Here is a 24,940-nt window from a genome sequence, read left to right on the forward strand (position 1 = left end):
TTTAAAGACTACAAATTTTTAAAATTATGGTTTTTTCCCCTCATTGCTATGCAGATAGCAATGGTCTCTTGAAAATCTGTATCCATTATTTTTCTCTTGCCAAAAGGTTACACTCCATGTCTTATCTATCATCTTCAAACTCCTACCATCTTCCAACTCAAACGTCATCTTTTCTGAAAAACTTGCTAACCTTTCTCTAGGAAGTCAGTGGTTTCATTTTGTCATTATTCACTCACCTGTGTTCCCCACTAGTCAGTAAGTTCCTAGATGACAAATATAATGGCATGCATTGTAGCTCTAGACAGAAGGAAGACAGAAATCACGAGGGCAAAATATAAATGTATATATGAAAGTAAAAAGAGATATCTGTTGATTTTTAAATATATGTTATGTATCTAAGATCACATTATACCTAATCTGTATATTGATAAATTATTGCTTCAGCACCTAAAAATATCCTCTGAAAGTAAAATGAGAACTATTATTATTATTATTTTGAGATGGAGTTTCACTCTTGTTGCCCAGACTGGAGTGCAATGGCACAATCTCAGCTCACTGCAACCCCTGCCTTCCGTGATCCTCCTGCCTCAGTGGGATTACAGGCGCCTGCCCCCACGCCTGGCTAATTTTTTGTATTTTTAGTAGAGACAGGGTTTCACCATGTTGGCCAGGCTGGTCTTGAACTCCTGCCCTCAAGATCTGCCAGCCTTGGCCTCCCAAAGTGCTGGGATTACAGGCTTGAGCCACTGTGCCCAGCCAATTGAGAATTATTAATGAGAATTATATGTCTAAATAAAACATACTTATGGAAAATCTTTTCTGATTCTAAATGAACCCTGCCTCAAAAAGCAAAAAACAAAAAAACAACAAAAAAAACCCAACAACAACAACAAAAAGAAATGTACTTCCTTGAAAGTACCGAGTAATATTGGCCAACAATAGGAAGGAGGCCTCATTACACTATCATGTTTTACAAGAAAATCATTCAGCTCTCTAACTTTAGCACATCCTACAAACACCAGAATTAAACTGCAGTCTTGTAATATGCTCCCTGTTATATTTTTACATGACCCTATGGTACGCCATTTATTATAATGGCAGCTATTTATATTCCTAATGTAAAGGTATGGTTAGTTGAATATATCAGAAAGTTTTCTTAAAATATTTAAGGAATAAAAGTTCCATTCTTAAGATGAAAAGATATTTTAATACATGCACAATCACACAGTAGGAGTTTACAAAGAACATGATGTTCTGAAACTCTAGTAACAGCAGCAAAATGATCAGAGCCCTTTAAATACTACTTTTGATATATAAGAAATTTCTACGGCAGAGTACTGAGAGATGTTAAAAGAATTTGACCAGGAAGGTAAACCAATTTGGAAAGCTTAATACTGATTATCTAGGGTAAAGGGAATATAGGTGATGACAGAAGATGATAGGACTAAAGCTAATAATTTACTCCATGTTCTTGGTACAATAATTTAAAAGATAGACTTATTTCTCTTTTTAGTTTAAAAAAACGCTTTAAAATGGAAGTGAACAGAAGGTAAGGGCAACTTAGGGTGGCATACTGTTAAACACATAAATCATTTTAAATGGCTGAATTAATCCATAAAACAAATATACACCTAGAAAAACCAGAGCTGGAATTTCTAGTAAACTAGTTTTAAACACTGTAAAATATGTTTTTTAGGCTGGGCGTGGTGGCTCATGCCTATAATCCCAGCACTTTGCAAGGCTGAGGAAGGCAGATTTCTTGAGGTCAGGAGTTCAAGACCAGCCTGGTCAACATGGCAAAACCCTGTCTCTACTAAAAAAAAATACAAAAATTTGCCAGGCATGGTGACACACACCTGTAATCCCAGCTACTTGGGAGGCCAAGGCACAAGAATTGTTTGAACCTGGGAGGTGGAGGCTGCACTGAGCCAAGATCACACCACTGCACTCTAGCCTGGGTGACAGAGTGAGACTCTGTCTCAAAATAATAATAATAATAAGCCCGGGCAACAGAGTGAGACTCTGTCTCATAATAATAATAATAATAATAATAATAATAAAATGTTTTTAAAGGGGTAACAAATTTTCCAATACCTAAATAAAATTTTGTTGTTAAGTTGTTCTTGTACCTACAATTATGCCACCCACAGGTATCATTATATCAGATGACATGAAGAGTAAATGCTAAGCAGGGATGTTCACCTCACAGCAGAAATTAGTCCAAGAACCCTACATGTACAGGTATAAATTAGGATGGTTGAACTGTAATTTTATCTTACGCAGAAAATATTTAAATGGAAGCTAAATGACAGCTGGTGAAATGTGAGTATGTGATTCAATCACTCAAAAACTATCAGCACTAAGTCAATATAAATATAAAAGGCTTTTGAAAGTGTTTGTAGATATATATAATATGTCCATCTAGGACAACTTAAAATTAAGACTTTGACTTTCTGCTGTTTTCCTAACCAATCAACTATAATTCGGTGAAAAAACTGAGTTATGAAAAGCAATTAGTAGTTTTGCAACTACTGATCTTCTAAGTATTTATTCTTGTTTCTCGAGATAAAAGAAATATACTAAAGAAAGTAAAGTTCATTTGTTGACTACAGAAATTCCTTAATATGCATACCTGGTCTCACTTACTTAAGGTAGAAGACTGAGGTCAGCAGGAAAAGGAAAATCAACAGCAAAAGGGCAAAGATCAGATGGATTCCATATCTAAGGATTGTTATTTCATAGTTCCCATGGAGATGAATAAAGAAAAGCATGAGAAGTATGAGTGATGCAAAACCATTGGCCATCCAGATTAGACCAGTCACTACTAAGATAAAAATAAATTCTTTTAAGTTTTATAAGGCAACTAGATTACTTCAAAGTACTCTACTGGATAGCCACTCAAATATCTCCTAATGGTTTCCTAATTTGAACGCGTAAGAACTGGGGTCAGAGTATTTCTAGAGAGGAGCCATATTTTAAAAATGCCTTTTCTCTGTCTTAACCTTTGATATATAGTAAAAGAATTATAATCTATTATTTTTAATTAAAACCTATATAATATTTGTATTATTCTACATCAAATAAAATAGCTGTTAGACTTGAGCTCATTTTCATTAACTGAATAAATGAGGAAAAAATGTGCATTGTCTTAGGAGTTTCTATTAACTATTTCCTTTATGTGGAACAAAAATATCAATTCCTAATGGGCAAAAGTAATCAGTAATTAAGCTAAGGATTTACAAAATAAGAGAACAAGTGAGGGAATCTGGTACCAGTATTAAAATATAAGAAATTTATATTTTATACATGAAATGAACACAGAAGTCTTTTGAAAAAAAAAATCCAATAATTTAACATTAAAACTGAAGAGAAAAAAAACACAGAAAATATACAGGATGTACTTTGATAAGTTACAATGAGGGAACACAAAATTAAACATGAATTTACAACACAAATTGGAGAAGGATAAACAAAACCGACAAGTCCCTTTTCAGATCTAATAATTATTTTGAACATGACTCTAAAGAGGTGATAGCTTTAATAGTCTCTTAATCATCCCATTACTAGAAATTACTAAAAAAAGATTAAAGGAAATATGTGAAACTGAAGCCTAAAGAGATCTTTTTTACCCTTTTAAGTAAATAGTTTTTAGAGAAATTTAAAAACTTATCAGCTGAACGTAGTGGCTCACATCTATAATCTCAGCACGCTGGGAGGCCAAGGCAGGTGGATCACTTGGGCTCAGGAGTTCGAGACCAGCCTGGGCAACACAGCAAAACCCTGTCTCTACTAAAAATACAAAAATTAGCCAGCTATGGTAGTAAGTACCTGTAGTCCCAGCTACTCAAGAGGCTGAGGTGGGAGGATCACTTGAGCCTGGGAGGCAGAGACTATAGTGAACCAAGATGACGCCACTGCAGTCCAGCCTGTGTGACAGAGTGAGACCCTGTCTCAGGAAAAATAAAATAAAATAAAAAATAAAAACATATCAATTAAAATGTAATAATATTACATAAAAGTATATAAAACCCCAACTACATTACAAGTGGAAACAATAATACATGTATTTGCTTCAAAGTAATATAGAAAGGGAAGAAATGGGTGAGAGTATTACATGAAAGAACTTTAGCAATGAGTTGATAAATTATTGAAACTGAGTGATAAGTACAGTAACTTCTTATGCATGTTTGAAGTTTTCCATAAACAAACATATTTAAAATTATCTATTTAATCATATCTTGATGGTATGGTTTATTACCATTATTACCAAATCAATGATGTATTATATGTTTCAATAAAATATTAATCTTCTTCATATATGAAGATGACACTGGTGATTCAGCACTGGTAAAATAAATACTCTTAGTTTTTACAGAAGAGTAACTAGTCCATGGAAGTGTCCAGTCTCTCATACAGTTCCTTTTCAGAACAATGGTAAACATTTAAGAAATCGGTGGCTAGAATAAAGGGTGAATGTTTACTTGGAAGTTAACTAGCCTTAATCAGGACCAAGCCCAAAGCAATACATTTGTATTCATGGAGTAACTTTCTCCTTTTTTAAAGAAACAATTAAGACAGAAAAGGTAAAGAATGTTTGTATACAAAGCTACTTTCTTACCTTGACCAAGATGTGAAGGTTTCTGAGAAAGTATGTGGCCACTGCCATCTAAAACATACTGGGTGCTAAAATTATCAGCAGCCGTCCTTGTTGTAATTAAAACCTGGGGGAAAAAAAATGTCTAATAAAACTAACACTTTAGATATTGCGATGGGTTCATTAATAAAGATTTGAAATGATTATTGCATAATATATTTACTCAATATTGTATTTTACCTAATAAACATTTGTGACCAGTTCTTTTGTAATATTCCTTAGAGTTACACCAATAAGCAACAGGTCAGCCTGTATTTTTTTACGTTGCAAATTACTGTTTTGAGTCTTTCACTTTCATAAACACTTGTACACAAACAAGTATATCTGAAATGCCATTTGTTCTATGCATTATATGACTTATTGTCTATAAAAGCAAGTACTTCAACTGTATTAAGGGAACTTGTTTTTTAACAGACTATTTCCATAAATTTGTTGGTAAATGAATAGTTCTTCAGTAAAGTGATCATTCCCTCCCCCATCTATATAATGTGTAAAACTGCACTTCTGTATTTCAAGTTTATGGTCCAAAAAAATTAAATTATATATATATTTACAGATATTTTTTCTTAAAACTGAGCTTTAAAGTCATTAAGCATAGATTTCTTATTAATTAAAAAATCTTTAAAACATGTAAGCGTAAGTCAAGAAGACATTTCATTCAGTATGAAAATATTTCCTCAGATGTTAGTCATAGAAATATAAATTTTAAAGTATCTGCCCTCTTTTGAGCTAGCTTCATCCTCAGCTTTCTATTTACTTACCCCATGAGGTAGGTATGAAAGTACAACAATAGTAAAATATGCTACTGTTCGGAAAAAAAAAACAAAAAAAACAGTGGGGAGTGGAGATGCTGGCAAGGAAAGCCTTGGGAAGAAGGTAGCCTCCTCACACGTCTGGTGAGCCAATGATGACCCAAAATTGGGAGTAATCGTTCTTGGCCATCTTTATATGAAGAGCTGAATATTCTAAAGTAAATCCATACAATTTAGACACCAGAATAATCCAACCCCACTGCTGGAATTCATCTGAATCCAGGTGGGTCTATATTTGATGGTTCTGTCACCCTGCCCTAACCAAGCAAATTTACTGTAGGGCCTACAGCTCTGTGGAACATGTTGGTACCATGCAGGGAATATCAGAGCAACAAAAAGAAACGGCTTCTCCAGCTCATAGTACCATCAGAGGACATTAGATTCTCTCTGAAAATGAAGTCTATGAAACTCCTACTAGGGGCGCTATGTCAAGCTGCTATTACTGTGATACTATCCCCCCAAAAAAGCAGAACCTAAAACAGTTATGAGTTTCTGAGTACTCTTAAGGGATCTACTTCTTCCAAAATACATTCCATGGTTCAAAAGCAGTGTAATTTAGAGCACAGAAAGTACTCGAGATTTTCTTTTCTGGGCCTAATTATTCCACAATTATCCTTTTAAAGACAATTCTACATTTAACCAACTGCTTTTCCAAAATGCCAAGGTCAACTGAATTCTACTTCTCTTCTCCAAAGAACTAGTCACCTGACCTAAAGTTGGTGTCACTGAGCAAAGGCGGCCCTGGAACTCTGAGTTCCAGTACTAACCTTGCCAGTGGCTTCTAGATGGTCCTGAATAAATGATTACACAGATCATCTTTAAGGGAAGGGTGATGATAAGATGAAGATGATGCTAATACTTTATAAGGTTACATGGGATTTTGTTTTAACCACTTCAAAGTATCTTACAAGATATTAACTTGCTCATCCTTTAAACATATATACTCTAATCTAGGCAAAGAAACTGAAGTGCTAAAAAGCAAAATAAGACCTTAGTGCTCATAACGTAACATTTATGTTAAAGTAAAAAAAAAAAACAAAAAAACAAAAAAACCCGCTCTTTTCCAACATTAAAATTTTGTCAAATTACAATTTGTAGAATACTATGAAAATTTATTTAGATAGGAAACGCTTTGCGATTCATGGTTAAAGACAGTAAGCATAAAGCAAACACATAAGTGTATCTCATAAATTTATGAAATCCAGTGTGTTTGTTCCACAGAGGAAGGAAAGGGAATTGTATTTCGAGAGTTCATTTCATCACATGACCCTGTGTCTGGAGCAGGAAACTTCTTTTTGGACCGGGCACAGGTTCAGAATTCATTAGCTGTGCAGGCCCTAGCATGTGAGCCTGCAGTAACTCCACTATCAGGAGCATCTCTAACAGTACACATTACTGGTGATTCTTACTAGAGACATTGAGGAATGGTGGCAGAGAGTGAATCTACCGGTGTCAAGAGAAGAAATAAAGAAAACCAGTATTTTAAATGGAAAAGTTTTACAAGTCCTTAGAGAACCTTGGAGGCTATATTAGTTATCAGTTATTAAAAACTGACTCTCTGGTCCAGTTTACTGAGTTTCAAGAAATTGCAGTATATCATTGCAAAATTAAAATTACATAAAAGCATTTAAACTTTATGTTTAATAAAAAAAGAGTTTTTCTTCAATGTTTAGATAAAAAGTAAAGAAAAAACTTAGAATATATCCTGATAATTCTGGTAAAAATCCTCTTGAATGAGGATTTTTCATCCTTAAAATGAATTACCAAAAATTCATTTAAGGTAATTATGATAAAGTCTTTTGAGTTTTTGGGGGGCTAATTTTTAGATGAAAACTGACACAAAAACGAGTTGAAAACTCAGGGTCTTTATGATTCAGGTGAAATACAGACTTTTGCCTGAATGGCTGAAATGTTTTCTTTTCTGTGTGTGAGTATGCCTGCCTGCCTGTGCAAGTATTGTGCACTAATTAAAGTACTCTGACTGCAGAACTTGTTCTCAGATACCCGCTATGGGGAGCCTAACAACAGGGAGATCTTGGCCCTGGTTTTTTCCTTTCAACAGAGTTCCATCACCTGTGAAGAAGCTGCATTTAGGAAGCAAAATATTATAACTGCTTCAAAACTTCCCAGACATATTTTGACTAAAGCTCTTCCATCGCAGCTATAAAAAATATAGGAGACAGCCCTACACTGTGGAAAAGGAGTCAGGAGTCCTTGGCTTAGAACCATCATAATGACACTAGGGGCTTCCCCTGGCCCTTTTATAGCATGTGGGCCCACAAATAAGTGAGTCCCAACTTCCATCTTCAAAACAGAATGACTCAGCTTCTCATTCTGCTCCTCCAACCCCTGGAGACTTAACGTGATGTGATATAAAAACAAACCTACAGATCCTATATTATCTCATCACAAAATTATGTACAGTTGACCCACAAGTTTGAACTGTGCAGGTCCACTTAACACACAGATTTTCTGCCACCAGAGACAGCAAGACCAATCTCTCCTCCTCTACCCTTTCCTTAGCCTACTTAACATGAACACTTAATGAACAGCTGCCACTTAATGAATAGCAAACATATTTTCTCTTATAATTTTCTTAATAACATTATTTTCACCAGCTTACTTTATTGTAAGAATACAGTATATAATACATGTAACATATAAAATATGTTATCTTCCGGTCAACAGTAGAACAGTCAACAGTAGTTAAGTTTTAAAGGAGTCAAAAGTTACACGTCAATTTTTGACTGCATGGTGAAGTGGTGGCGGAGGGGGAAGGGAGTGGTCTGCACCTCAACTGGGTGATGTTCAAGGGTCAACTGCATAAGGAGTTTGACAAGGTGAGAGTAACATTCAGTACATTGTAATCATTTAAATGGTGGATGAATGAATCCATAAATATAAATGTTATGCAGAGGATGACATTTATTCTTCTGAGAGAAAAAAATGAACTAACACTACAGAATGAAGACATTTGGTGGGAATTAGAAGGAATTTACCTATGAATGGCTACTACATTTTAGAAGGGATTTCCCCAAAATGTAGAAAAGTATACATTGAATGCTGAGGGGAAATACTATTTGCAAAGGGGAATAAGCAAGTCTAATGATCTTATCCAGCTGCATCCTACTTTTCACATACAAGTCCAAGTAGAAATAACTTGCATGTGTATGTACACAATATTCAAGACATTATTTGAACCTCATTTGATAAATTAAAAAAAAAAAAAATTATCAGAAAACTTAATCTGACTTTGGCCTTTGGCCAGGTCTCCTATTCAAACACTCAGGATTTAGAATTAGGCTTCTGACTCCTACTTCAGAATCTGCTCTTTAAGAAAAAAAAAAAAATTCTGTATTTCTAAAACCAGCCTCCATATAAAATCCAGTTCAAAAATGTTGTTAGTTTCTTAAACATTTCTTTGATAACATACATAAACTACCACCTAAAAAGAAAAATATTTTATGGTTTTTATTATGTGATAGAAATTATATATACAAATAATCTTTATAAAAATTTTTATGAGAAGGTCAAGACAGGATTTTTACTCTCTATTTCAACTCAGTTACTGTGCTTAGTAATTAGTACTAGTAATTAAACACTGAAGATGACAAATTTCTCAAAAGTATTGCTCTACAAACAATACATTTCAAGAAGTTATGCTTGCCTTTACAATTTTAAAGAAAACCATTACCAGTAAATTTGTCAGCTGCTGATATACTCATCACAGATCATGCAAGCGGTAATTCCATTTTAAAATACCAATAGTTTACTCTGTCAATATAAAAAGAATGCCTGCAGGGCACAATGGCTCATGCCTACCAGCAATTTGGGTGGCTGAGGTAGGAAGATCGCTTGAGGCCAGGATTTTGAGCCCAGCCTGAACAACAGAGTGAGACCCTGTCTCTATGAAAAATTTTAAAAATTAGAAAACAAAACAAAACAAAAATAATGCTTTACTCCTTTGGATTGTTTAAGGTTGGAAGTTATTTTATAATTGACAAATTAGGAAAACTGATCATTCAAGTATATAAAGAACATAGAATTAGATGTATTTTAGATTTCTCCAGTCAATTCTGCTGAAAGTCTAAGTTAATTTTTCTTCTTAATAACATTTTAAAATAAACAGAAAGTAATGTCAACAACTAGAGTTATAGGTGATGGCTGTTTAATAGTGTGCCCAATTACGTATCAATCTACTGAGCCTAGGATGGTTTACAACCCTGTGACTTTAAAATTATATGCATCAATTAGTTTGGTAGATAAAATAATCAAATTACTAATTTTTATTGCATTCACTATAATTTTCATCTAAAAAGTTTCAAAATAAGCCCGTCTTGAAAATATATTTTTTCTATATGTGAAACTTCAATTCTTTGAGTGATAAGGAATATTCATTAAGTTTAAAAAATGAACTCCTTTCTCCCAAAAAGCACCCATTAACTCTTACTTAAAATATTTATTTTTAAATGTAACTGACTTCAACGAACATCCTGTTTTTCTCAACTACTATTCACAGTCCTCCCATATAAGTTTCAACTCACCTACTCCTAACAACTTATCTATTGAACTTAGCAATGCAGGCCTGGGTGTATTTGTAAATAATTTAATATTTAATATGGAGGTATTTTTAAACTTTATAAATACATTTCTAATCATGCTAGTAAAGAGGTAATATAACCTACCATGGAAAACTCACTACTGAAAGGTATGAAATTAGGACTGAATTCTGGGCTTTGCCCTGAACACACTATGTATCCCTGAATAGGTTACAAATTTCATATTTCACTGTGTACAATTCCTCTGAAATCAACTACCTAGCGCAGCACCCTGTGTGCAGTACACAATGAACATTACTTGAGTATGAGAGACAGTGTTTTGAAGTTGAGGTAAGAAGACTTGGCATTTGGCTTCAAAAGACCTCAGTTTCCTCATCAGTACTATGAAGAGACTGAAGCACAGAAGACCTACATTTGTAGGCTGGCTAATCCATGAAGCTCATTTTGAGATGTAGATTAGTGAGTGGGCAGTTTATTGGTGGGTTCTCTGGGATGATCGCCAGTGGGCACAGGGCAATGTTGTCCTGAACCGGGACCTTTATAACCCCTCAACCAGTCACTGGATTCATTGGATGCAGGTTGCCCTGCATGACTTGGGTAAGGCAGCTCTCTTCAGCTGCAATAAGGGCAAGCTCCAGATGGAGACTCAGTGGTGAGTCACCAACACTCTTGGCAGCTGGGGGCTGACTGCTCAGTCCAGAAGTGGGGGATCTAGATAGTGTACTAGGGTCCCCTACTACTATAAAAGTTCCTTCCAGCTAGCTCTGTATTTCCTTTAGTTTTCAGGTACAATCAAACCTAAATCATCATCAAAAACTCTGTGCCAAAATAATACATACCGTAAGATTTCATTTATATCAAGTTCAAGAATATAAAGAACTAAGCTGTGCTGACAGAGGTCTGAACAGCAGTTACCTCTGAGGAGTACTGACTGGGAGTGGGTATGAGGGAACCTTCTGGGGTTCTGATAACGGTCTAAATCTTGATCAGGAGTATACATATGTAAAAATTCATTGTGTTGTTAGTGTAGGTGTGTGTGTAAATCATACACACACACATCTATATGTGGTTCTCCCAAAGACTTGTAAGAAAGGAAACTCCATAAAATACTGTTAATATTTTCTAATATAAATGCTTGGCATTGCAAACATTTTTAAAAAAAACTTTATAGTTTTCCACTATTGTGATACTTTGACAATTCTTTTGTAATTCTGATGAGCAAAATTATTTTATTTATACTCAAGGCCACTTGAGTGCCTCAAAATAAAACAAAGACAAAATGATAAACTTGCCTATCAAGTGGGTTTAAGTAATCAAATAAGGAAACAAGATAGAAAGTGACCAATGGAAAAAAACATACAAAACTGCCATCTAAACTCAGAACTACAGTGAAGATTTGAATAAATCATACGGCTCATGTAAAACCTATTTCTAAAAACCAAGTATAGTGCTGCCACCTAGCAGGCAAAGCTAATTATGACCAATTTCAGCTCTGAAGGGTTACATATATCTTGCAGAAAATACAGAAATGCCAAATTACCTTTTTTGACAATAATCTACCAAATAAAGCGTAAAGCCTATCTGTCAAGTCTGAACAACAGTTAAAAAAAAATCAAATACTTATGCTCTAAAACAAAAAAAAAACATGACTTCTAAAGTAGTCACTGACAGCTAAAGCATACGGGCAGGTTCAGAGGTTCCCTGGTGCAAACCTCATGCAATTTTAAAAACAAACTCTTCGTACAAGATCCAGAGTTGTGGATTCCCATTTACAGTCTCGGGGAGAAAAATGAATAATGTCCAGTTGAACCCTCTAGTCACTCTTCCCCAAAATCTATTTGGAGGCTCTGTGAACTCTAAATAAAGCGAGTGCTGAGGAAAATAGAGAAATACATAGTGTGCTAGATTTTGGACAGCGGTTTTAAGAGTACACGTAACAATTTCCCTTTAATGATGTCTAAACATCTGGATTCTAATAAGCAAGGGCCCCCAGTCCTCTATGCTCCAACAGCAAAATCTCCCACTTAAACTTCATCTCCTTTGCAATTTTTCTGGCCTCCTTAAGACATGATGTTACACAGCCAGAAACGCCCAAAAGTAAAAAAACTGAACACAGATGTTCACCAATTTAACAACAGTGCTACTTAGGATTTTTTGACTTTACAGTGGCGCAGAAGTGATATGCATTCAGTAGAAAGCAGTGGACACGCTAGCAATGCTGAGGCAGTGAGCCACAGCTCCCAGTCAACCATGTGAAGATGAGGATAAACAACAGATCCTCTCCAGTGTCATATGTTGCCAGATAATTTTGCCCAGCTGTAGGCCAATGTAAGTGTTCTGAGCATGTTTAAAGTAGGTAAGGCTAAGCTGTGATGCTCAGCAAGTTAAGCATATTAAATGCATTTTCGATTTACAATATTTTCAACTTACAAAGGTTTAATCAGGAATGTAATCCCCTCATAAGTCAAGCAGCATCTGTACTGAGCTGGAATCATAGCCACAAAAAATGGAGAAAACCTACACTACCTTATGCCAGCACTTCAAAAACAGAAGGGCTGAGGGAAGACCACAATGAACCTAGAGAATATATCATTACTCCTGGGAAGACTGGACTACTGAACAGACGTCCAAAGACCAGAAGGAGAGACAGCAACAATAGCTCATGTCTGTGTCACTTTTCCAGAACAACAGGTATGAAGTCCTATCATTTTACTGTACTGGAACATTCTTGCCTAAATAGGGTCTGCCAGCCTAAGCACAAATGAAGGATTTTTACACGGCTACTGGGCAAATTTCAATAGCTCAAGAGACCCTCACAATCACTCTGTCACCTGGCACATAGATATGTTACACAATAAGAGCCCAACATCCATAGGGTAATAGTACAGTACAAAAAAAGCAGTACAGAGTCATGTAATCAAACACAACTGAGATAACAGAAATGAAGAGATCAAGATTCCAGATGGGTTTTGCCACAAACTAGTTATAAGATCGGGGCAGAAGTAGTGTAGTATAATTTGTACTATGCAATTGAGTGTGCCAAGCACTGAACTCAGGAGAACATAGACACTGAGCACCTAACCCAGTCAGAAGGTTAAAGTTCTTAGATCCAATCTGCCCTTAACTAGGTAGGGTTTAGACCAAGGCAGTTCACATCTCTAGGGCATAATCTCACTAACTGAGATTAGAGTGGTATTTCCAAAGTGTAGTCCACAGAACAAGCAAACAAACAAAAATGATACGCTTTCTCAATAAAAGAATTTCATGGTCAAGCAGGTATAGGAAAAAGTACCTATATAAACTAACCTTAGAAATTTACAATGTGCTTGAACATAGTAAAGGCTCTGAGAAGTGCTATAGTTAAATATCCGTTTAATTTTCTTAATACAATTCACAATTTTTAAATGCAAAACACACTTTGCTCCTCCTCAAAAAATTAAACACAGAATTATGATATGACATAGCAAGTCTACTTCAGGGTATATACCCCAAAGAAGTAAAAGCAGGGACTCAAACAGATACTTGTACACCAATGTTCACAGAAACATTATTCACAATAGCCTAAAGGTGGGTGAAAGTAACCCGGGTGTCCACCGATGGAAGATCAGATAAACAAAATGTGGTATATACACACGATGGAATATTATTCAGCCTTAAAAAGGAAGGAAATTTTGATGCATGTTACAACACGGATGAACCCTGAAGACACTATAAGAGAAATAGGCCAGATACAAAAGAACAAATATTTTGAGTCCACTTAATTGTGATACCTAGCATAGTCTATTTATAGAGACAGAAAGTCGAACAGTGGGGCCGGGCGCGGTGGCTCAAGCCTGTAATCCCAGCACTTTGGGAGGCCGAGACGGGTGGATCACAAGGTCAGGAGATCGAGACCATCCTGGCTAACATGGTGAAACCCCATCTCTACTAAAAAATACAAAAAACTAGCCGGGCGAGGTGACGGGCGCCTGTAGTCCCAGCTACTCGGGAGGCTGAGGCAGGAGAATGGCGTAAACCCGGGAGGCGGAGCTTGCAGTGAGCTGAGATCCGGCCACTGCACTCCAGCCTGGGCGACAGAGCAAGACTCCGTCTCAAAAAAAAAAAAAAAAAAAAAAAAAAAAAAAAGAAAGTCGAACAGTGAGTATTAGGGGACGGGGAAAAGGGCATCATTGTTTAATGGGTACAGAGTTTGAAATAATGAAAACGCTGGGGAGATGAATAATGGTGATAGATACATGACAATGTGACCATAGCTAATGCCACTGCCACTGAATTGTACACTTAAAAATAGTTAAAATGATAAATTTTATGTTATGTATATACATATATTTTTTGAGACAGAATCTCGCTCTGTCTTGCTCAGGTTGGAGTGCAGTGGCACGATCTCGGGTCACTGCAGCCTCTGTCTCCCGGGTTCAAGCAATTCTCCTGCCTCAGCCGGGACTACTACTACAGATGTGAGCCACCACACCCAGCTAATTTTGTATTTTTAGTAGAGACGGGGTTTCACCATGTGGGCCAGGCTAGTCTCAAACTCCTGACGTCAGGTGATCCACCTGCCTCGGCCTCACAAAGTGATGGGATTACAGGCATGAGCCACCTTGCCCGGCTTATGTTATGTATATTTTACCATAATAAAAATAATTAAAACCATACTTCACCAAATACCGGGTTAGTTTTAACTGTAATATTCAGTGAATATGAAATCACTAAAATAACCAATATAATTACCTTACCTCAGCTACACAACAAATTGATCCCAAGGCTTCTCCACGAAAACCGTAAGTTGTCAAATTTTCAAGATCTTCATGACTATTTATTTTTGAGGTGTAGTACTTCATTGCCATTACAGGTGCATCAACAGCCTTGATACCCTCCCCGTTATCTCGCACCTCAATTTTATCAAATCCATAGTTCTCCTAAAAAATGTCAAAAAACACTTTCAGTATGTAAAAGTATTAAACTGTTATCACACTTAGAAAGAAACACAAGTGAAAGAATTTTGACATTTATTTACTTTTATGAAAGCATAGCACTATGGATATAAAACATTAAATTCTTTAGCTCTACTAATTTCTAGTTATTGTGCAATGGGCAACTCCCTTGTTTTCTCTGGACACAGATTCAACTGTTGAATAAGGAGGTTAGGCTGATTTTTAAGGTTTCTTTTCACTGTTTCATTATCATGGGTATTTACAGTATACAATAATTTATGTTTACACTTGACTGAAAAAATTCTTCTGAACTACATACACCTTTTGTATCTATGGCCCCCAAACAAAACAAAACAGAACAGAATTCCATCAGCAACAAAGTAACACATGTTCTAGTCAGGAAGAACCTAGCAAGTATCATTATTCAACCTGATTTTTATTTATTTATTTTTTTTGTTTACTTATTTTGCTTTTCTATGGCAGGAATCAACCTGATTTTTAATACTTTCTCCCTTACTGTACACATAAAAATCTTTATGTTTACTACATTATAACTTTTTAAATCTTTTTCTGCAAACAGCCATCTAACAGGAAACTGCTGAGAAAACACATCTAATTTGGCAACTACAGTGAGTTTTAATCGAAAAAAAATCAAGACTTTTTTTTAGATACTTTGTCACTCAGGTGACATACAGTACAGTGGCATGAGCATAGCTCACTGCAGCTTTGAATGCCTGGGCTCAAGTGACCCTCCCACCTCAGCCTCTTGAGGTGCTGGGACTACAGGTGCATGCCAGGGCCTAGCTACTTTTATTTTTATTTTTTGTACAGGTGGGGTCTCACTTTGTTGTCCAGGCTGATATCAAACTCCTGGCTCCAAGCAATCCTCCTGCCTCAGCTTCCCAAAGTGCTGGAATTACAGGTGTGAGCCATCATATCAGACAACGAAAATTTTTTCAAAATCTCAATTCATTGCTTAGTTTTATATTCTAATACTAAAAATATGCAAATATAACAAAAACAAAATTTAAATTCCCATAGTGATCATACTTTCTATGAACACCATATTCTAAATTTGGTAGCCAACTTCCATAATAAATAAGCCTGACTTTACTCCACAAAGTCTTACGTGTATGACCATAGATGCAAGTTATAAAGGGTGAAAAAAAACTTTCTATAATTATACTGACTCTGGTATTTAAAATAATATCACATCTTTTTAATAACCTAAAATGATATAATACTGTATATGTCAGCAATTTTTAGATAAATTAGATATACAAAACATAGGAGGGAGATGCGTAACATTTTGTTCCTCACACCTCTCTCAATCTAAAATTAAGTTTGGCTGAGTGCAGTGGCTCATGCAAGTAACTGCAACACTTTGGGAGGCCAAGGCAGGCAGATCATTTGAGGTCAGGAGTTCAAGACCAGCCTGGTCAACATGATGAAACCTTGGTCTCTACTAAAAATACAAAAAATTAGCTGGCCGTGGTGGCACACACCTGTAATCCCAGCTACTTGGGAGGCTGAGGCAGGAGAATCGCTTGAGACCGGGAGACAGAGGTTGCAGTGAGCTGAGATCACACCACTGCACTTCAGCCTGGGCAACAGAGTGAGACTATCTCAAAATAAATAAACAAATAAATAAAGTTAAGTTTACATTCTGGGAACAGTCTTTCTTCTTCATTTTAAAGAAAAACCGGGCGGCCGGGCGCGGTGGCTCAAGCCTGTAATCCCAGCACTTTGGGAGGCCGAGACGGGCGGATCACAAGGTCAGGAGATCGAGACCATCCTGGCTAACACGGTGAAACCCCGTCTCTACTAAAAAATACAAAAAACTAGCCGGGCGAGGTGGCGGGCGCCTGTGGTCCCAGCTACTCCGGAGGCTGAGGCAGGAGAATGGCGTAAACCCGGGAGGCGGAGCTTGCAGTGAGCTGAGATCCGGCCACTGCACTCCAGCCTGGGCGACAGAGCCAGACTCAGTCTCAAAAAAAAAAAAAAAAAAAAAAAAAAAGAAAAACCGGGCCAAGTATGGTGACTCACGCCTGTACTCCAGCAATTTAGGAGGCTGAGATGGGCGGATCACTTGAGGTCAGCAGTTTGAGACCAGCCTGGGCAACATGATCTCGAAACCCCATAATAAGAAGACAAAGATTTGTTTAAATGTTTAAAATTGTATCATCATGTTTAATTAATTAAGAAAACATATCTAGTCAGGATAGCTATTATACCATAAAACCATAATGAAACAGGTCTTATTATGTAGAGCCACACATTTAAGGTGTATATCTTAAAATTTTACAATGCAAATACTGGTAAATGTCAAGAGACTAAAATTTACAGGCAGATTAAAATATTTAACTTAGTTTATACAGGACTTCTGTTGGCTTTGTAACACTATTTTAAAAACCAGTTTTTCTTTCAGAAATGTTTAAGAAAAGGACGTTTGCCTGCCAAAGATTCTTAAGTGAAGTCTGTCAAATAAAACTATTTAATCCTGTTTAATTATTATCAATTATACTCTAATCAGACTGAACTGACTACACGAAATGCCTAAGAAAAACAAACTGTCTTTCTTTGGGTTTAATATACTTTTTTTCTTGTTTATAAAGCTTAGAGTGTATTAAAAACAGAATACAGGTTTGATAGAGTAGAATGGTTCTCAAAGTGTGTTCCATAACCCACCAGCATCAGCATCAATTAGAAATTTACTAGAAATGCAAATTCTCAGGTCCCATCTAGACTATGAAGTTCTGTGAGTAAGGCCCAGTAACAGTTTTAACAAACATCCTAAGTTATTCTGATGCATCCAAACATCATGAGAACCACTGGCACAGACAGAAGATCAAGAACGGGTTTTAGAGTCAGAAAGACCTGGATTCCAGTCTTAGCTCCACTACTTACTAATTATGAGACTTTGGGAAACTTCTCAGAACATTATCTGTAAAATGGGTATAGTATGGCTGGGCGCGGGTGGCTCATGCCTGTAATCCCAACACTTTGGGAGGCCAAGGTGGGCAGATCACCTGAGGTCAGGAGTTCGAGACCAACCTGGCCGACATGGTGAAACCCCGTCTCTACTAAAAATACAAAAATTAGCCAGGCATGTTAGCAGGCGCCTGTAATCCCAGCTACTTGGGAGGCTGGGGCAGGAGAATTGCTTGAACTGGGGAGGGGGATTGTAGTAAGCTGAGATCGCGCCACTGCACTCCAGCCTGGGCGAAAGAGCAAGACCCAGTTAAAATAAATAAATAAATAAATAAATAAATAAATAAATAAATAAATAAAATGGGTATAGTAGTTAAGTCACAATGTTTTATAAGAAGTGATTTATAAGAAAGGATTTTATTTTCACACAAATATACATACATATAGTATGTCCATCTCATAGAATCTTATCTGGTAGATAAGAAAAGGTTAGGTCCCTTTCCTACAAATATATTTCTTTCTTTTTTTTTTTTTGAGACAGAGTCTCGCTCTGTCGCCCAGGCTGGAGTGCAGTGGCGCAATCTCGGCTCACTGCAAGCTCCGCCTCCCGGGTTTTTAGGCCATTCTCCTGCCTCAACCTCCCGGGTAGTTGGGACTACAGGCGCCCGCCACCTCGCCCGGCTAGTTTTTTGTATTTTTTAGTAGAGACGGGGTTTCACCGGGTTAGCCAGGATGGTCTCGATCTCCTAACCTCATGATCCGCCCGTCTCGGCCTCCCAAAGTGCTGGGATTACAGGCTTGAGCCACCACACCCGGCCCTACAAATATATTTCTATCAGCATTATTTCTAGTTCTATACCACCAGAAACAGCATAAATATCTGATAATTAAGAGATTTTAAAAAATGTATTCTTATATTCAATCAGATTTATTTACCTTCCTAGTAGGTACTAGGTACTAGCCAGGTATAGAGGACACAAAAATGAATAAAATAGACCATATATCTACGTGTTAGCAATTTAGAACAGGGGAACTAGTCATGGAAACTAATTGCAATAAATCATAATGAGTGATATAGGCCATATTTACTCAAATGATTTAATATACAGAACTTATATTTTAAAATGTGAAAAAAGTAACAAGAGAAATGGTTTGAAATTAGATTAGATGGAAAAAATAAAATGCAAAAGGAAATATTTAAAACAAAGAAACATGAATAACCAATATTTGTAGAAAATACAAAGAAAGAACATGTTTTTTGTCTCAAAAACATGTCTCAAAAAAACAAAGAACATGTTTTCTTTTATATTTCCTTTAGCGTTACTATAATGTTAATTTAAATTAAAATTTATTTTTAAGGATTTACTCTTAAGACAAAGGGTCCAATGTCCTAAGAATAATTTACTGGTGTAAAGAAATAAAATAAAGGTAACAGTTTAAAGAGAAAACATCTGTCCAGCCCCTTTTCTTTGTCTTAAAGGTATCTGGGTTCTCAAGGATACTCACCAGTTTAACATCTATGCTTGTGGCACCAGCATCCAAGGAGTTTTCAATAAGCTCTTTTACAACACTGACAACCGAAGTGATGATCTGAGAACTTGAAAGGAGTCGAACTGTTGCCGCAGGCAACTGTTTCATTTTTGCTTTTAACAAAACAGCTATAAGATAAAAAATGCAACTTGTAAGAATTGTTAAACATTCCTGACCAACAGGACAGATGGCAATAATAATGACAGATGATAATAGATCATCTTCACTGACACTTACTGTATGCTAGGCTCAACTGCTCAACTGTTAGCACATACAAGATTAAGTGTTCTTCCTTATTTTTTTTTTTTTTTTTGAGATGGAATCTCACTGTCACCCAGGCTTGAGTGCAGTGCCATGATCTTGACTCACTGCAACCTCTGCCTCCCAGGTTCAGGCACCCCTGCCTCAGCCTCCAGAGTAGCTGGGATTACAGGTGCCCGCCACAACACCTGGCTAGTTTTTATATTTTTAGTAGAGACGGGGTTTTGCCATGTTGGCCAGGCTGGTCTCAAACTCCTGACCTCAAGTGATCCACTTGCCTTGGCCTCCCAAAGTATCGGGATTACAGGCATGAGCCACTGCGCCTAGCCATAAGTCTTCTTACTATTACCCTTTGAAAACAGGTGCCATTATCACCTCAATTTTATAAAACTACTAAGGCACAAAGAAATTAGAAAACTTGTCCAAGGTCATCCAGTTATTAAGAGGCAGAGCTAAGGCAAGTCCTTCAACGTTTTCTCTATTGATATGTAATATATGAATACATATAAATGCCTACGAATAAAAATGACCAAAAATGGGTTCAAAAAATCCACAATATTCTGCCACAAGCACCTAAAAAAAAAAGTCCACAGTAACATTAGAGGAAGAAATTGGTTTTTTTCTAATTTCTTCCAGGACTTTCGTGTGACTAATTATCATCATCAATTCTGACTTTTCTTGCAAACTCGAACCCTGTATTTCCAACTGCCTGCTGAAATAATCACTAGCTCAAACTCCAGGAATAATTAACCAATCCCTACCCTAAACCCATGACTTTCCTATAGGAATAATCCATTCACCCTGACTCAAATCTAATCAACTCATAAATCCTCTCAATTCTTTTCTCAGTATTTCTCACATTTAGTTCCCAATATAATTTCCTAATTAGCCTCAATGACTCTTCACCTTTGGTCACCCAGTCTATACTGCCGTTAACTAAAATGATGATTACAATAAGAACAGCAACTACTACATTAAATATATAGTATGCTAAACATTGTGCTAAACACTTTACATATGGGATTGCATTTAAACCTCTAAACCATAAAAAGTAGGTACTATGTATAAAAATTAGACTTATTATTATGGCCATTTAAGAGGCTGAAAGCTGAGTAAGTAACTGGGCCCAAGAACTTCTCATTTGAGATTTTTATTTCAAATCTATTTCCTTAAATGTCTGTGCCAACTATATCTTGGTCCAAACTCATTACAGTGGATCACTGAAAGCTCACAAATATTGGAATCAAGACATGCATGTTCTAAAAAGATTTCTTAAAAACAAATGCTATGGTAATAACTGAATAATGAGAACAATTGTGCTATAATGAGTGTAATGTTGGCTGAGAATGACCAAGCGATAATACAACTTTGGGAAGTGGATGACAATCAGTTATGTGTCTTACCAACAGTCTCATTTAAACATCATTAGTCATCCATACATTCTGATGAGTTATAATGTCTTTTTCAATCACTGAGCTCCTTTAGAGTTAGGATTACTGTTAATCTGAACTAGTCTCATACCAGACATGTCAGATAACTATCCTCTATATTATTCTGCCTACATTATTTTAATCATGTGGCTCCTCAAAGCCAATATAAAGCTCAAATCTCTAAGCTGGCATTTGAGGTCCTTTATAGATTCAACCTGCAGATCCAAAATCTGTTGGTAACTGGAAATCCTTTGTTCAAACAAACAAAAAATCCAAAAATGTCCTATGGAAATTCCATCTGTAAAGCATGCAGGGAGGGGGGTGCTTTTTGCATCTTATTGCCTAATTACAGAAAACATTACAGGAATAAAAGCACAAGCTTGACAACATGCAACATACAATTCCTCTATAGAATCAAGATTTTATCGGACCAAAAAAATGTCCTATTTGGATACATTAGATTACATAAAATATATTAAAACTAACCTTTAAAAAAATCTGTTTAATGTGACTACTAGAAAATTTAAAATGACATATGTGGCTTATAGTTCCATTGAACGGTGCTGGATAGAGCAGTAGTTAAAATGGCAGGCTCTGAAATCACACTACTTTGGTTTTATCCCAGCTCTTACACTAACAGGTATATCACACTGAGGAAATTAAACTCTCTAAAATGCAATCACCTAATCCACAAAATGGATCTAATAATGATATAATATGATTGTGGTGAGAAGTAAATAAGGTAGTATATATAAATAACGTATTACAGTGTTTGGCAAATAAATGCTAAAAACATCCCAGGGTACTGGGACTAAATTGAGCTCCTCTAAACCCCTAAATGAACAATCCCCCCACCACTAACCCCTACCCCAAAGGGGCTCACACATTAGGCTTGGGTTCAAGAAGTCTTCTACCTTACCTAGGAAATCCCAAGGATCTAAGAAAAACACTGATCAACAAAACTTTAGGGTATAAACCTAGACTGACTCCTTCTGAGCAGTCTTAATCTCATCATCTTTGTCTCATTCCCTGCAATACCTCATCTACTACAATGACAAATCCAAAATCTTTTTTTTTTTCAAATCTCTATAATTTCATGCCAATATTCCTCATCCTTCTAGTTTACTAAGATCATGGCAATTCATAGCATGAATTCTATCACACTTTACCCCATCCTATTGTATCCTCTGGTCTTAAGATGTCTGCATCTCTTTTCATACTCTTCTTCCATGTCATGTCATCTTTCTTCTCTCCTAATTGCTACAGTTTGAATATTTGTGTCTCTCCCAAATTCATAAGCATATGATATCTGTATTATCTCCATTTTATAGATTAGCTGATTGAGTTTTTGAAAGTTTAACTTTCTCAGTATTATATAGCTGTTAGTAAGAGCTAGGATAAAACCAAAGTAGTGTGATTTCAGAGCCAGCCATTTTAACCAGTACTCTATCCAGCACTGTTCAACAAAACTATAAGCCATATATATCATTTAAAATTTTCTAGTAGTCAGATTAAAAAAGGAAAAAAAAAAATGAAAAAGTGAAGTTTAATTATGTATTTGGATAATCTAATATATTCAAAATATCAAATATCACTTTATCTTATCATCAATGTAAATCAATGTAAAATATTATTAACTGTAAAGATTAAATTGTATAATTAAACCTACTATACCCCTGTCCTGAATTGCAAAACTTTTTTTTTTTCTGCTGTACAACTTTTGAATGTAGGATGCCAGGCAGAACAATCAAATGCTTCACTCATGGCAAGCCCTTCACTTCATGAATATTAATGAAGGACCACTAAATATAATTTACCAGCATCTTTCCTATGCTAACACAAACGTTAGAAAAAATATCCTCCTTCTCTTTACATACATAATTTCAACTGGCTTCCATATTATCCTCCAGCTCACCTGTATCTCACACTTTTTTCTGAACTTTAGGGCCTTACTTCCAACTACCTTCTAAATACCATCATTTAGATGAGCTGAAGGCAACCTAAACATAACATTGTCCCAAACTGATCAGAGAATCTTTCTCTAACTTTCTTTTTCTTTTTGAGATGGGGTTTCAGGTTTTGCGCTTGTTGCCCAGGCTGAAATGCAATGGGCAATCTCGGCTCACTGCAGACTCCACCTCCCGGGTTCAAGCAATTCTCCTGCCTCAGCCTCCCGAGTAGCTGGGATTACAGGTGCCCACCACCACACCTGGCTAATTTTTTGTATTTTTAGTAGAGTCGAGGTTTCACCATGTTGGCCAGGCTGGTCTTGAACTCCTGACCTCAGGTGATCTGCCTGCCTCGGCCTCCCAAAGTGCTGGGATACAGGCATGAGCCACCAAGACAGAACTCTAATCAGCTTTCTTCCTGTATTTCTTGTTTGATAATAAAAATAGCCAACATAAGAATTATATATATATTATTCTATTTAATCCTCAAAACAACTCTATGAATTCTATCAACCTTTATCACCAAATAGGATTTAAAGGCATGGTAACTTGCTCAAGATCACAAAACTATTAAGTGACAGATGCACACCTTGGCACGTCTGACTACAAAGCCCAGGCTCTTAAACACTTTCCATACAGGCACATAAAGCAAAATTAGAAACCTTGAAGTCATCCTAGAAATTCTACTCACTCTCTACATCCTGCCACCCAGTCATCTCTCCCCTACTATCTAGATCTCACAGTTTCCCAAACTAGTCCTCTCCTCTTTGTACTGCCTCCATTCAGCCTCTCAAACTTACTCTCCTGAACTATTGCAGTAACCACCTAATTGATATTTTGACTCGAATCTCAACCACTATAGGGTTCTTTCTGTATTTAAATTTCATCATGTTGCTGCCCCACTTAAAATTTTTATAAAGGTTTCCAACTGCCAACCAGGTTAAGTACAAACTTCTTAACAATTGGATTTTTGCCTACTCTCCCAGTCATCCCATCATTGCCCAAATGTGCTCTAGGGGGATGATACTGCACAACTTTTTTTTTTTTTTTTTTTTTGAGGCAGTCTCACTCTGTTGCCCAGGCTGGAGTGCAGCAATTTCGGCTCACTGCAACCTGCCTCCCAGGTTCAAGCGGTTCTCCTGTCCCAGCCCCACAAGTAGCTGGGATTACTGGAGCGCAGCACCATGCCCGTCTAATTTTTGTATTTTTAGTAGAGACAGGGTTTCACCATGTTGGCCAGGCTGGTCTCGAACTCCTGACGTCAGGTGATCTGCCCGCCTCGGCCTCCCAAAGTGCTGGGAATACAGGCGTGAGCCACCGTGCCCAACCAACTCATCTCTCTTAACATGGTGACACTCACTCCTTCCTCAGTTCACATGGTTCTCTCTCTCTCTCAGCTGACTTCTAATCATCCCTCCAGATTTAGTTCAGTATCAGCTCTTCAAGAAAGCCTTTCTTCACTGCTGCAGCCTCCTTTCCTTCACCTGTCAACAGAGTAGGTATTCCTTCCTCTGCAGTGCCCCTTTACCTCATTTCTAATTAACCTCATCACAAGTTATTCTATTAATATGTGTTTCTGTCTGTTCCTCCTGACTCAGAGTTCTTTGAGGACAGGGGTTTTATTTTATATCAATCACACATTCCTAGCATAGCCCCTGGAATATAGCACTCTATACCATATGTGTACCAAATGAATGCTTTTGAAAAAGTGGAATGGTTTATATCGGGCTTACAAATCACAGCAAAGAATGTCTGGGAATATCAGGATAGTCAGTCTTCCATATTTACTGAGAGGGAAAAGGAACACTTCTGAAGGAATGTTGATGACCCGGAAAGTCAGTTAAGGACAACAAGTCTGCCTGAAAAAAGAAGTAAAGATC

At 36.7% G+C, this 24,940-nt stretch overlaps 1 protein-coding gene across 13 annotated transcripts in view; it reads right to left on the reverse strand.

The window, feature by feature from the left end:
* Positions 1-24,940, reverse strand: part of PMS1 (PMS1 homolog 1, mismatch repair system component) — a 141,385-nt gene that overhangs the window by 115,471 nt on the left and 974 nt on the right. For 8 of the 13 annotated variants that reach the window (XR_007718310.1, XM_050751866.1, XM_050751861.1 and 5 more), the window contains exons 2-4: positions 19,397-19,548; positions 14,762-14,944; positions 4,619-4,721 (exon numbers count right to left, since the gene is read on the reverse strand). Coding sequence is in view for 12 of the 13 variants with exons in the window: in XM_050751866.1 (XP_050607823.1) it covers positions 4,619-4,721; positions 14,762-14,944; positions 19,397-19,528 (418 nt within the window). In the remaining variant the exon portion in view is untranslated. Of the gene's footprint in view, positions 1-4,618; positions 4,722-14,761; positions 14,945-19,396; positions 24,920-24,940 lie in introns of those variants that run through there. The other 5 variants (XM_050751865.1, XM_050751867.1, XM_050751863.1 and 2 more) reach the window with 2 other exon arrangements.

Source organism: Macaca thibetana, chromosome 12, assembly GCF_024542745.1.
Source record: "Macaca thibetana thibetana isolate TM-01 chromosome 12, ASM2454274v1, whole genome shotgun sequence".
NCBI lineage: Eukaryota > Metazoa > Chordata > Mammalia > Primates > Cercopithecidae > Macaca > Macaca thibetana.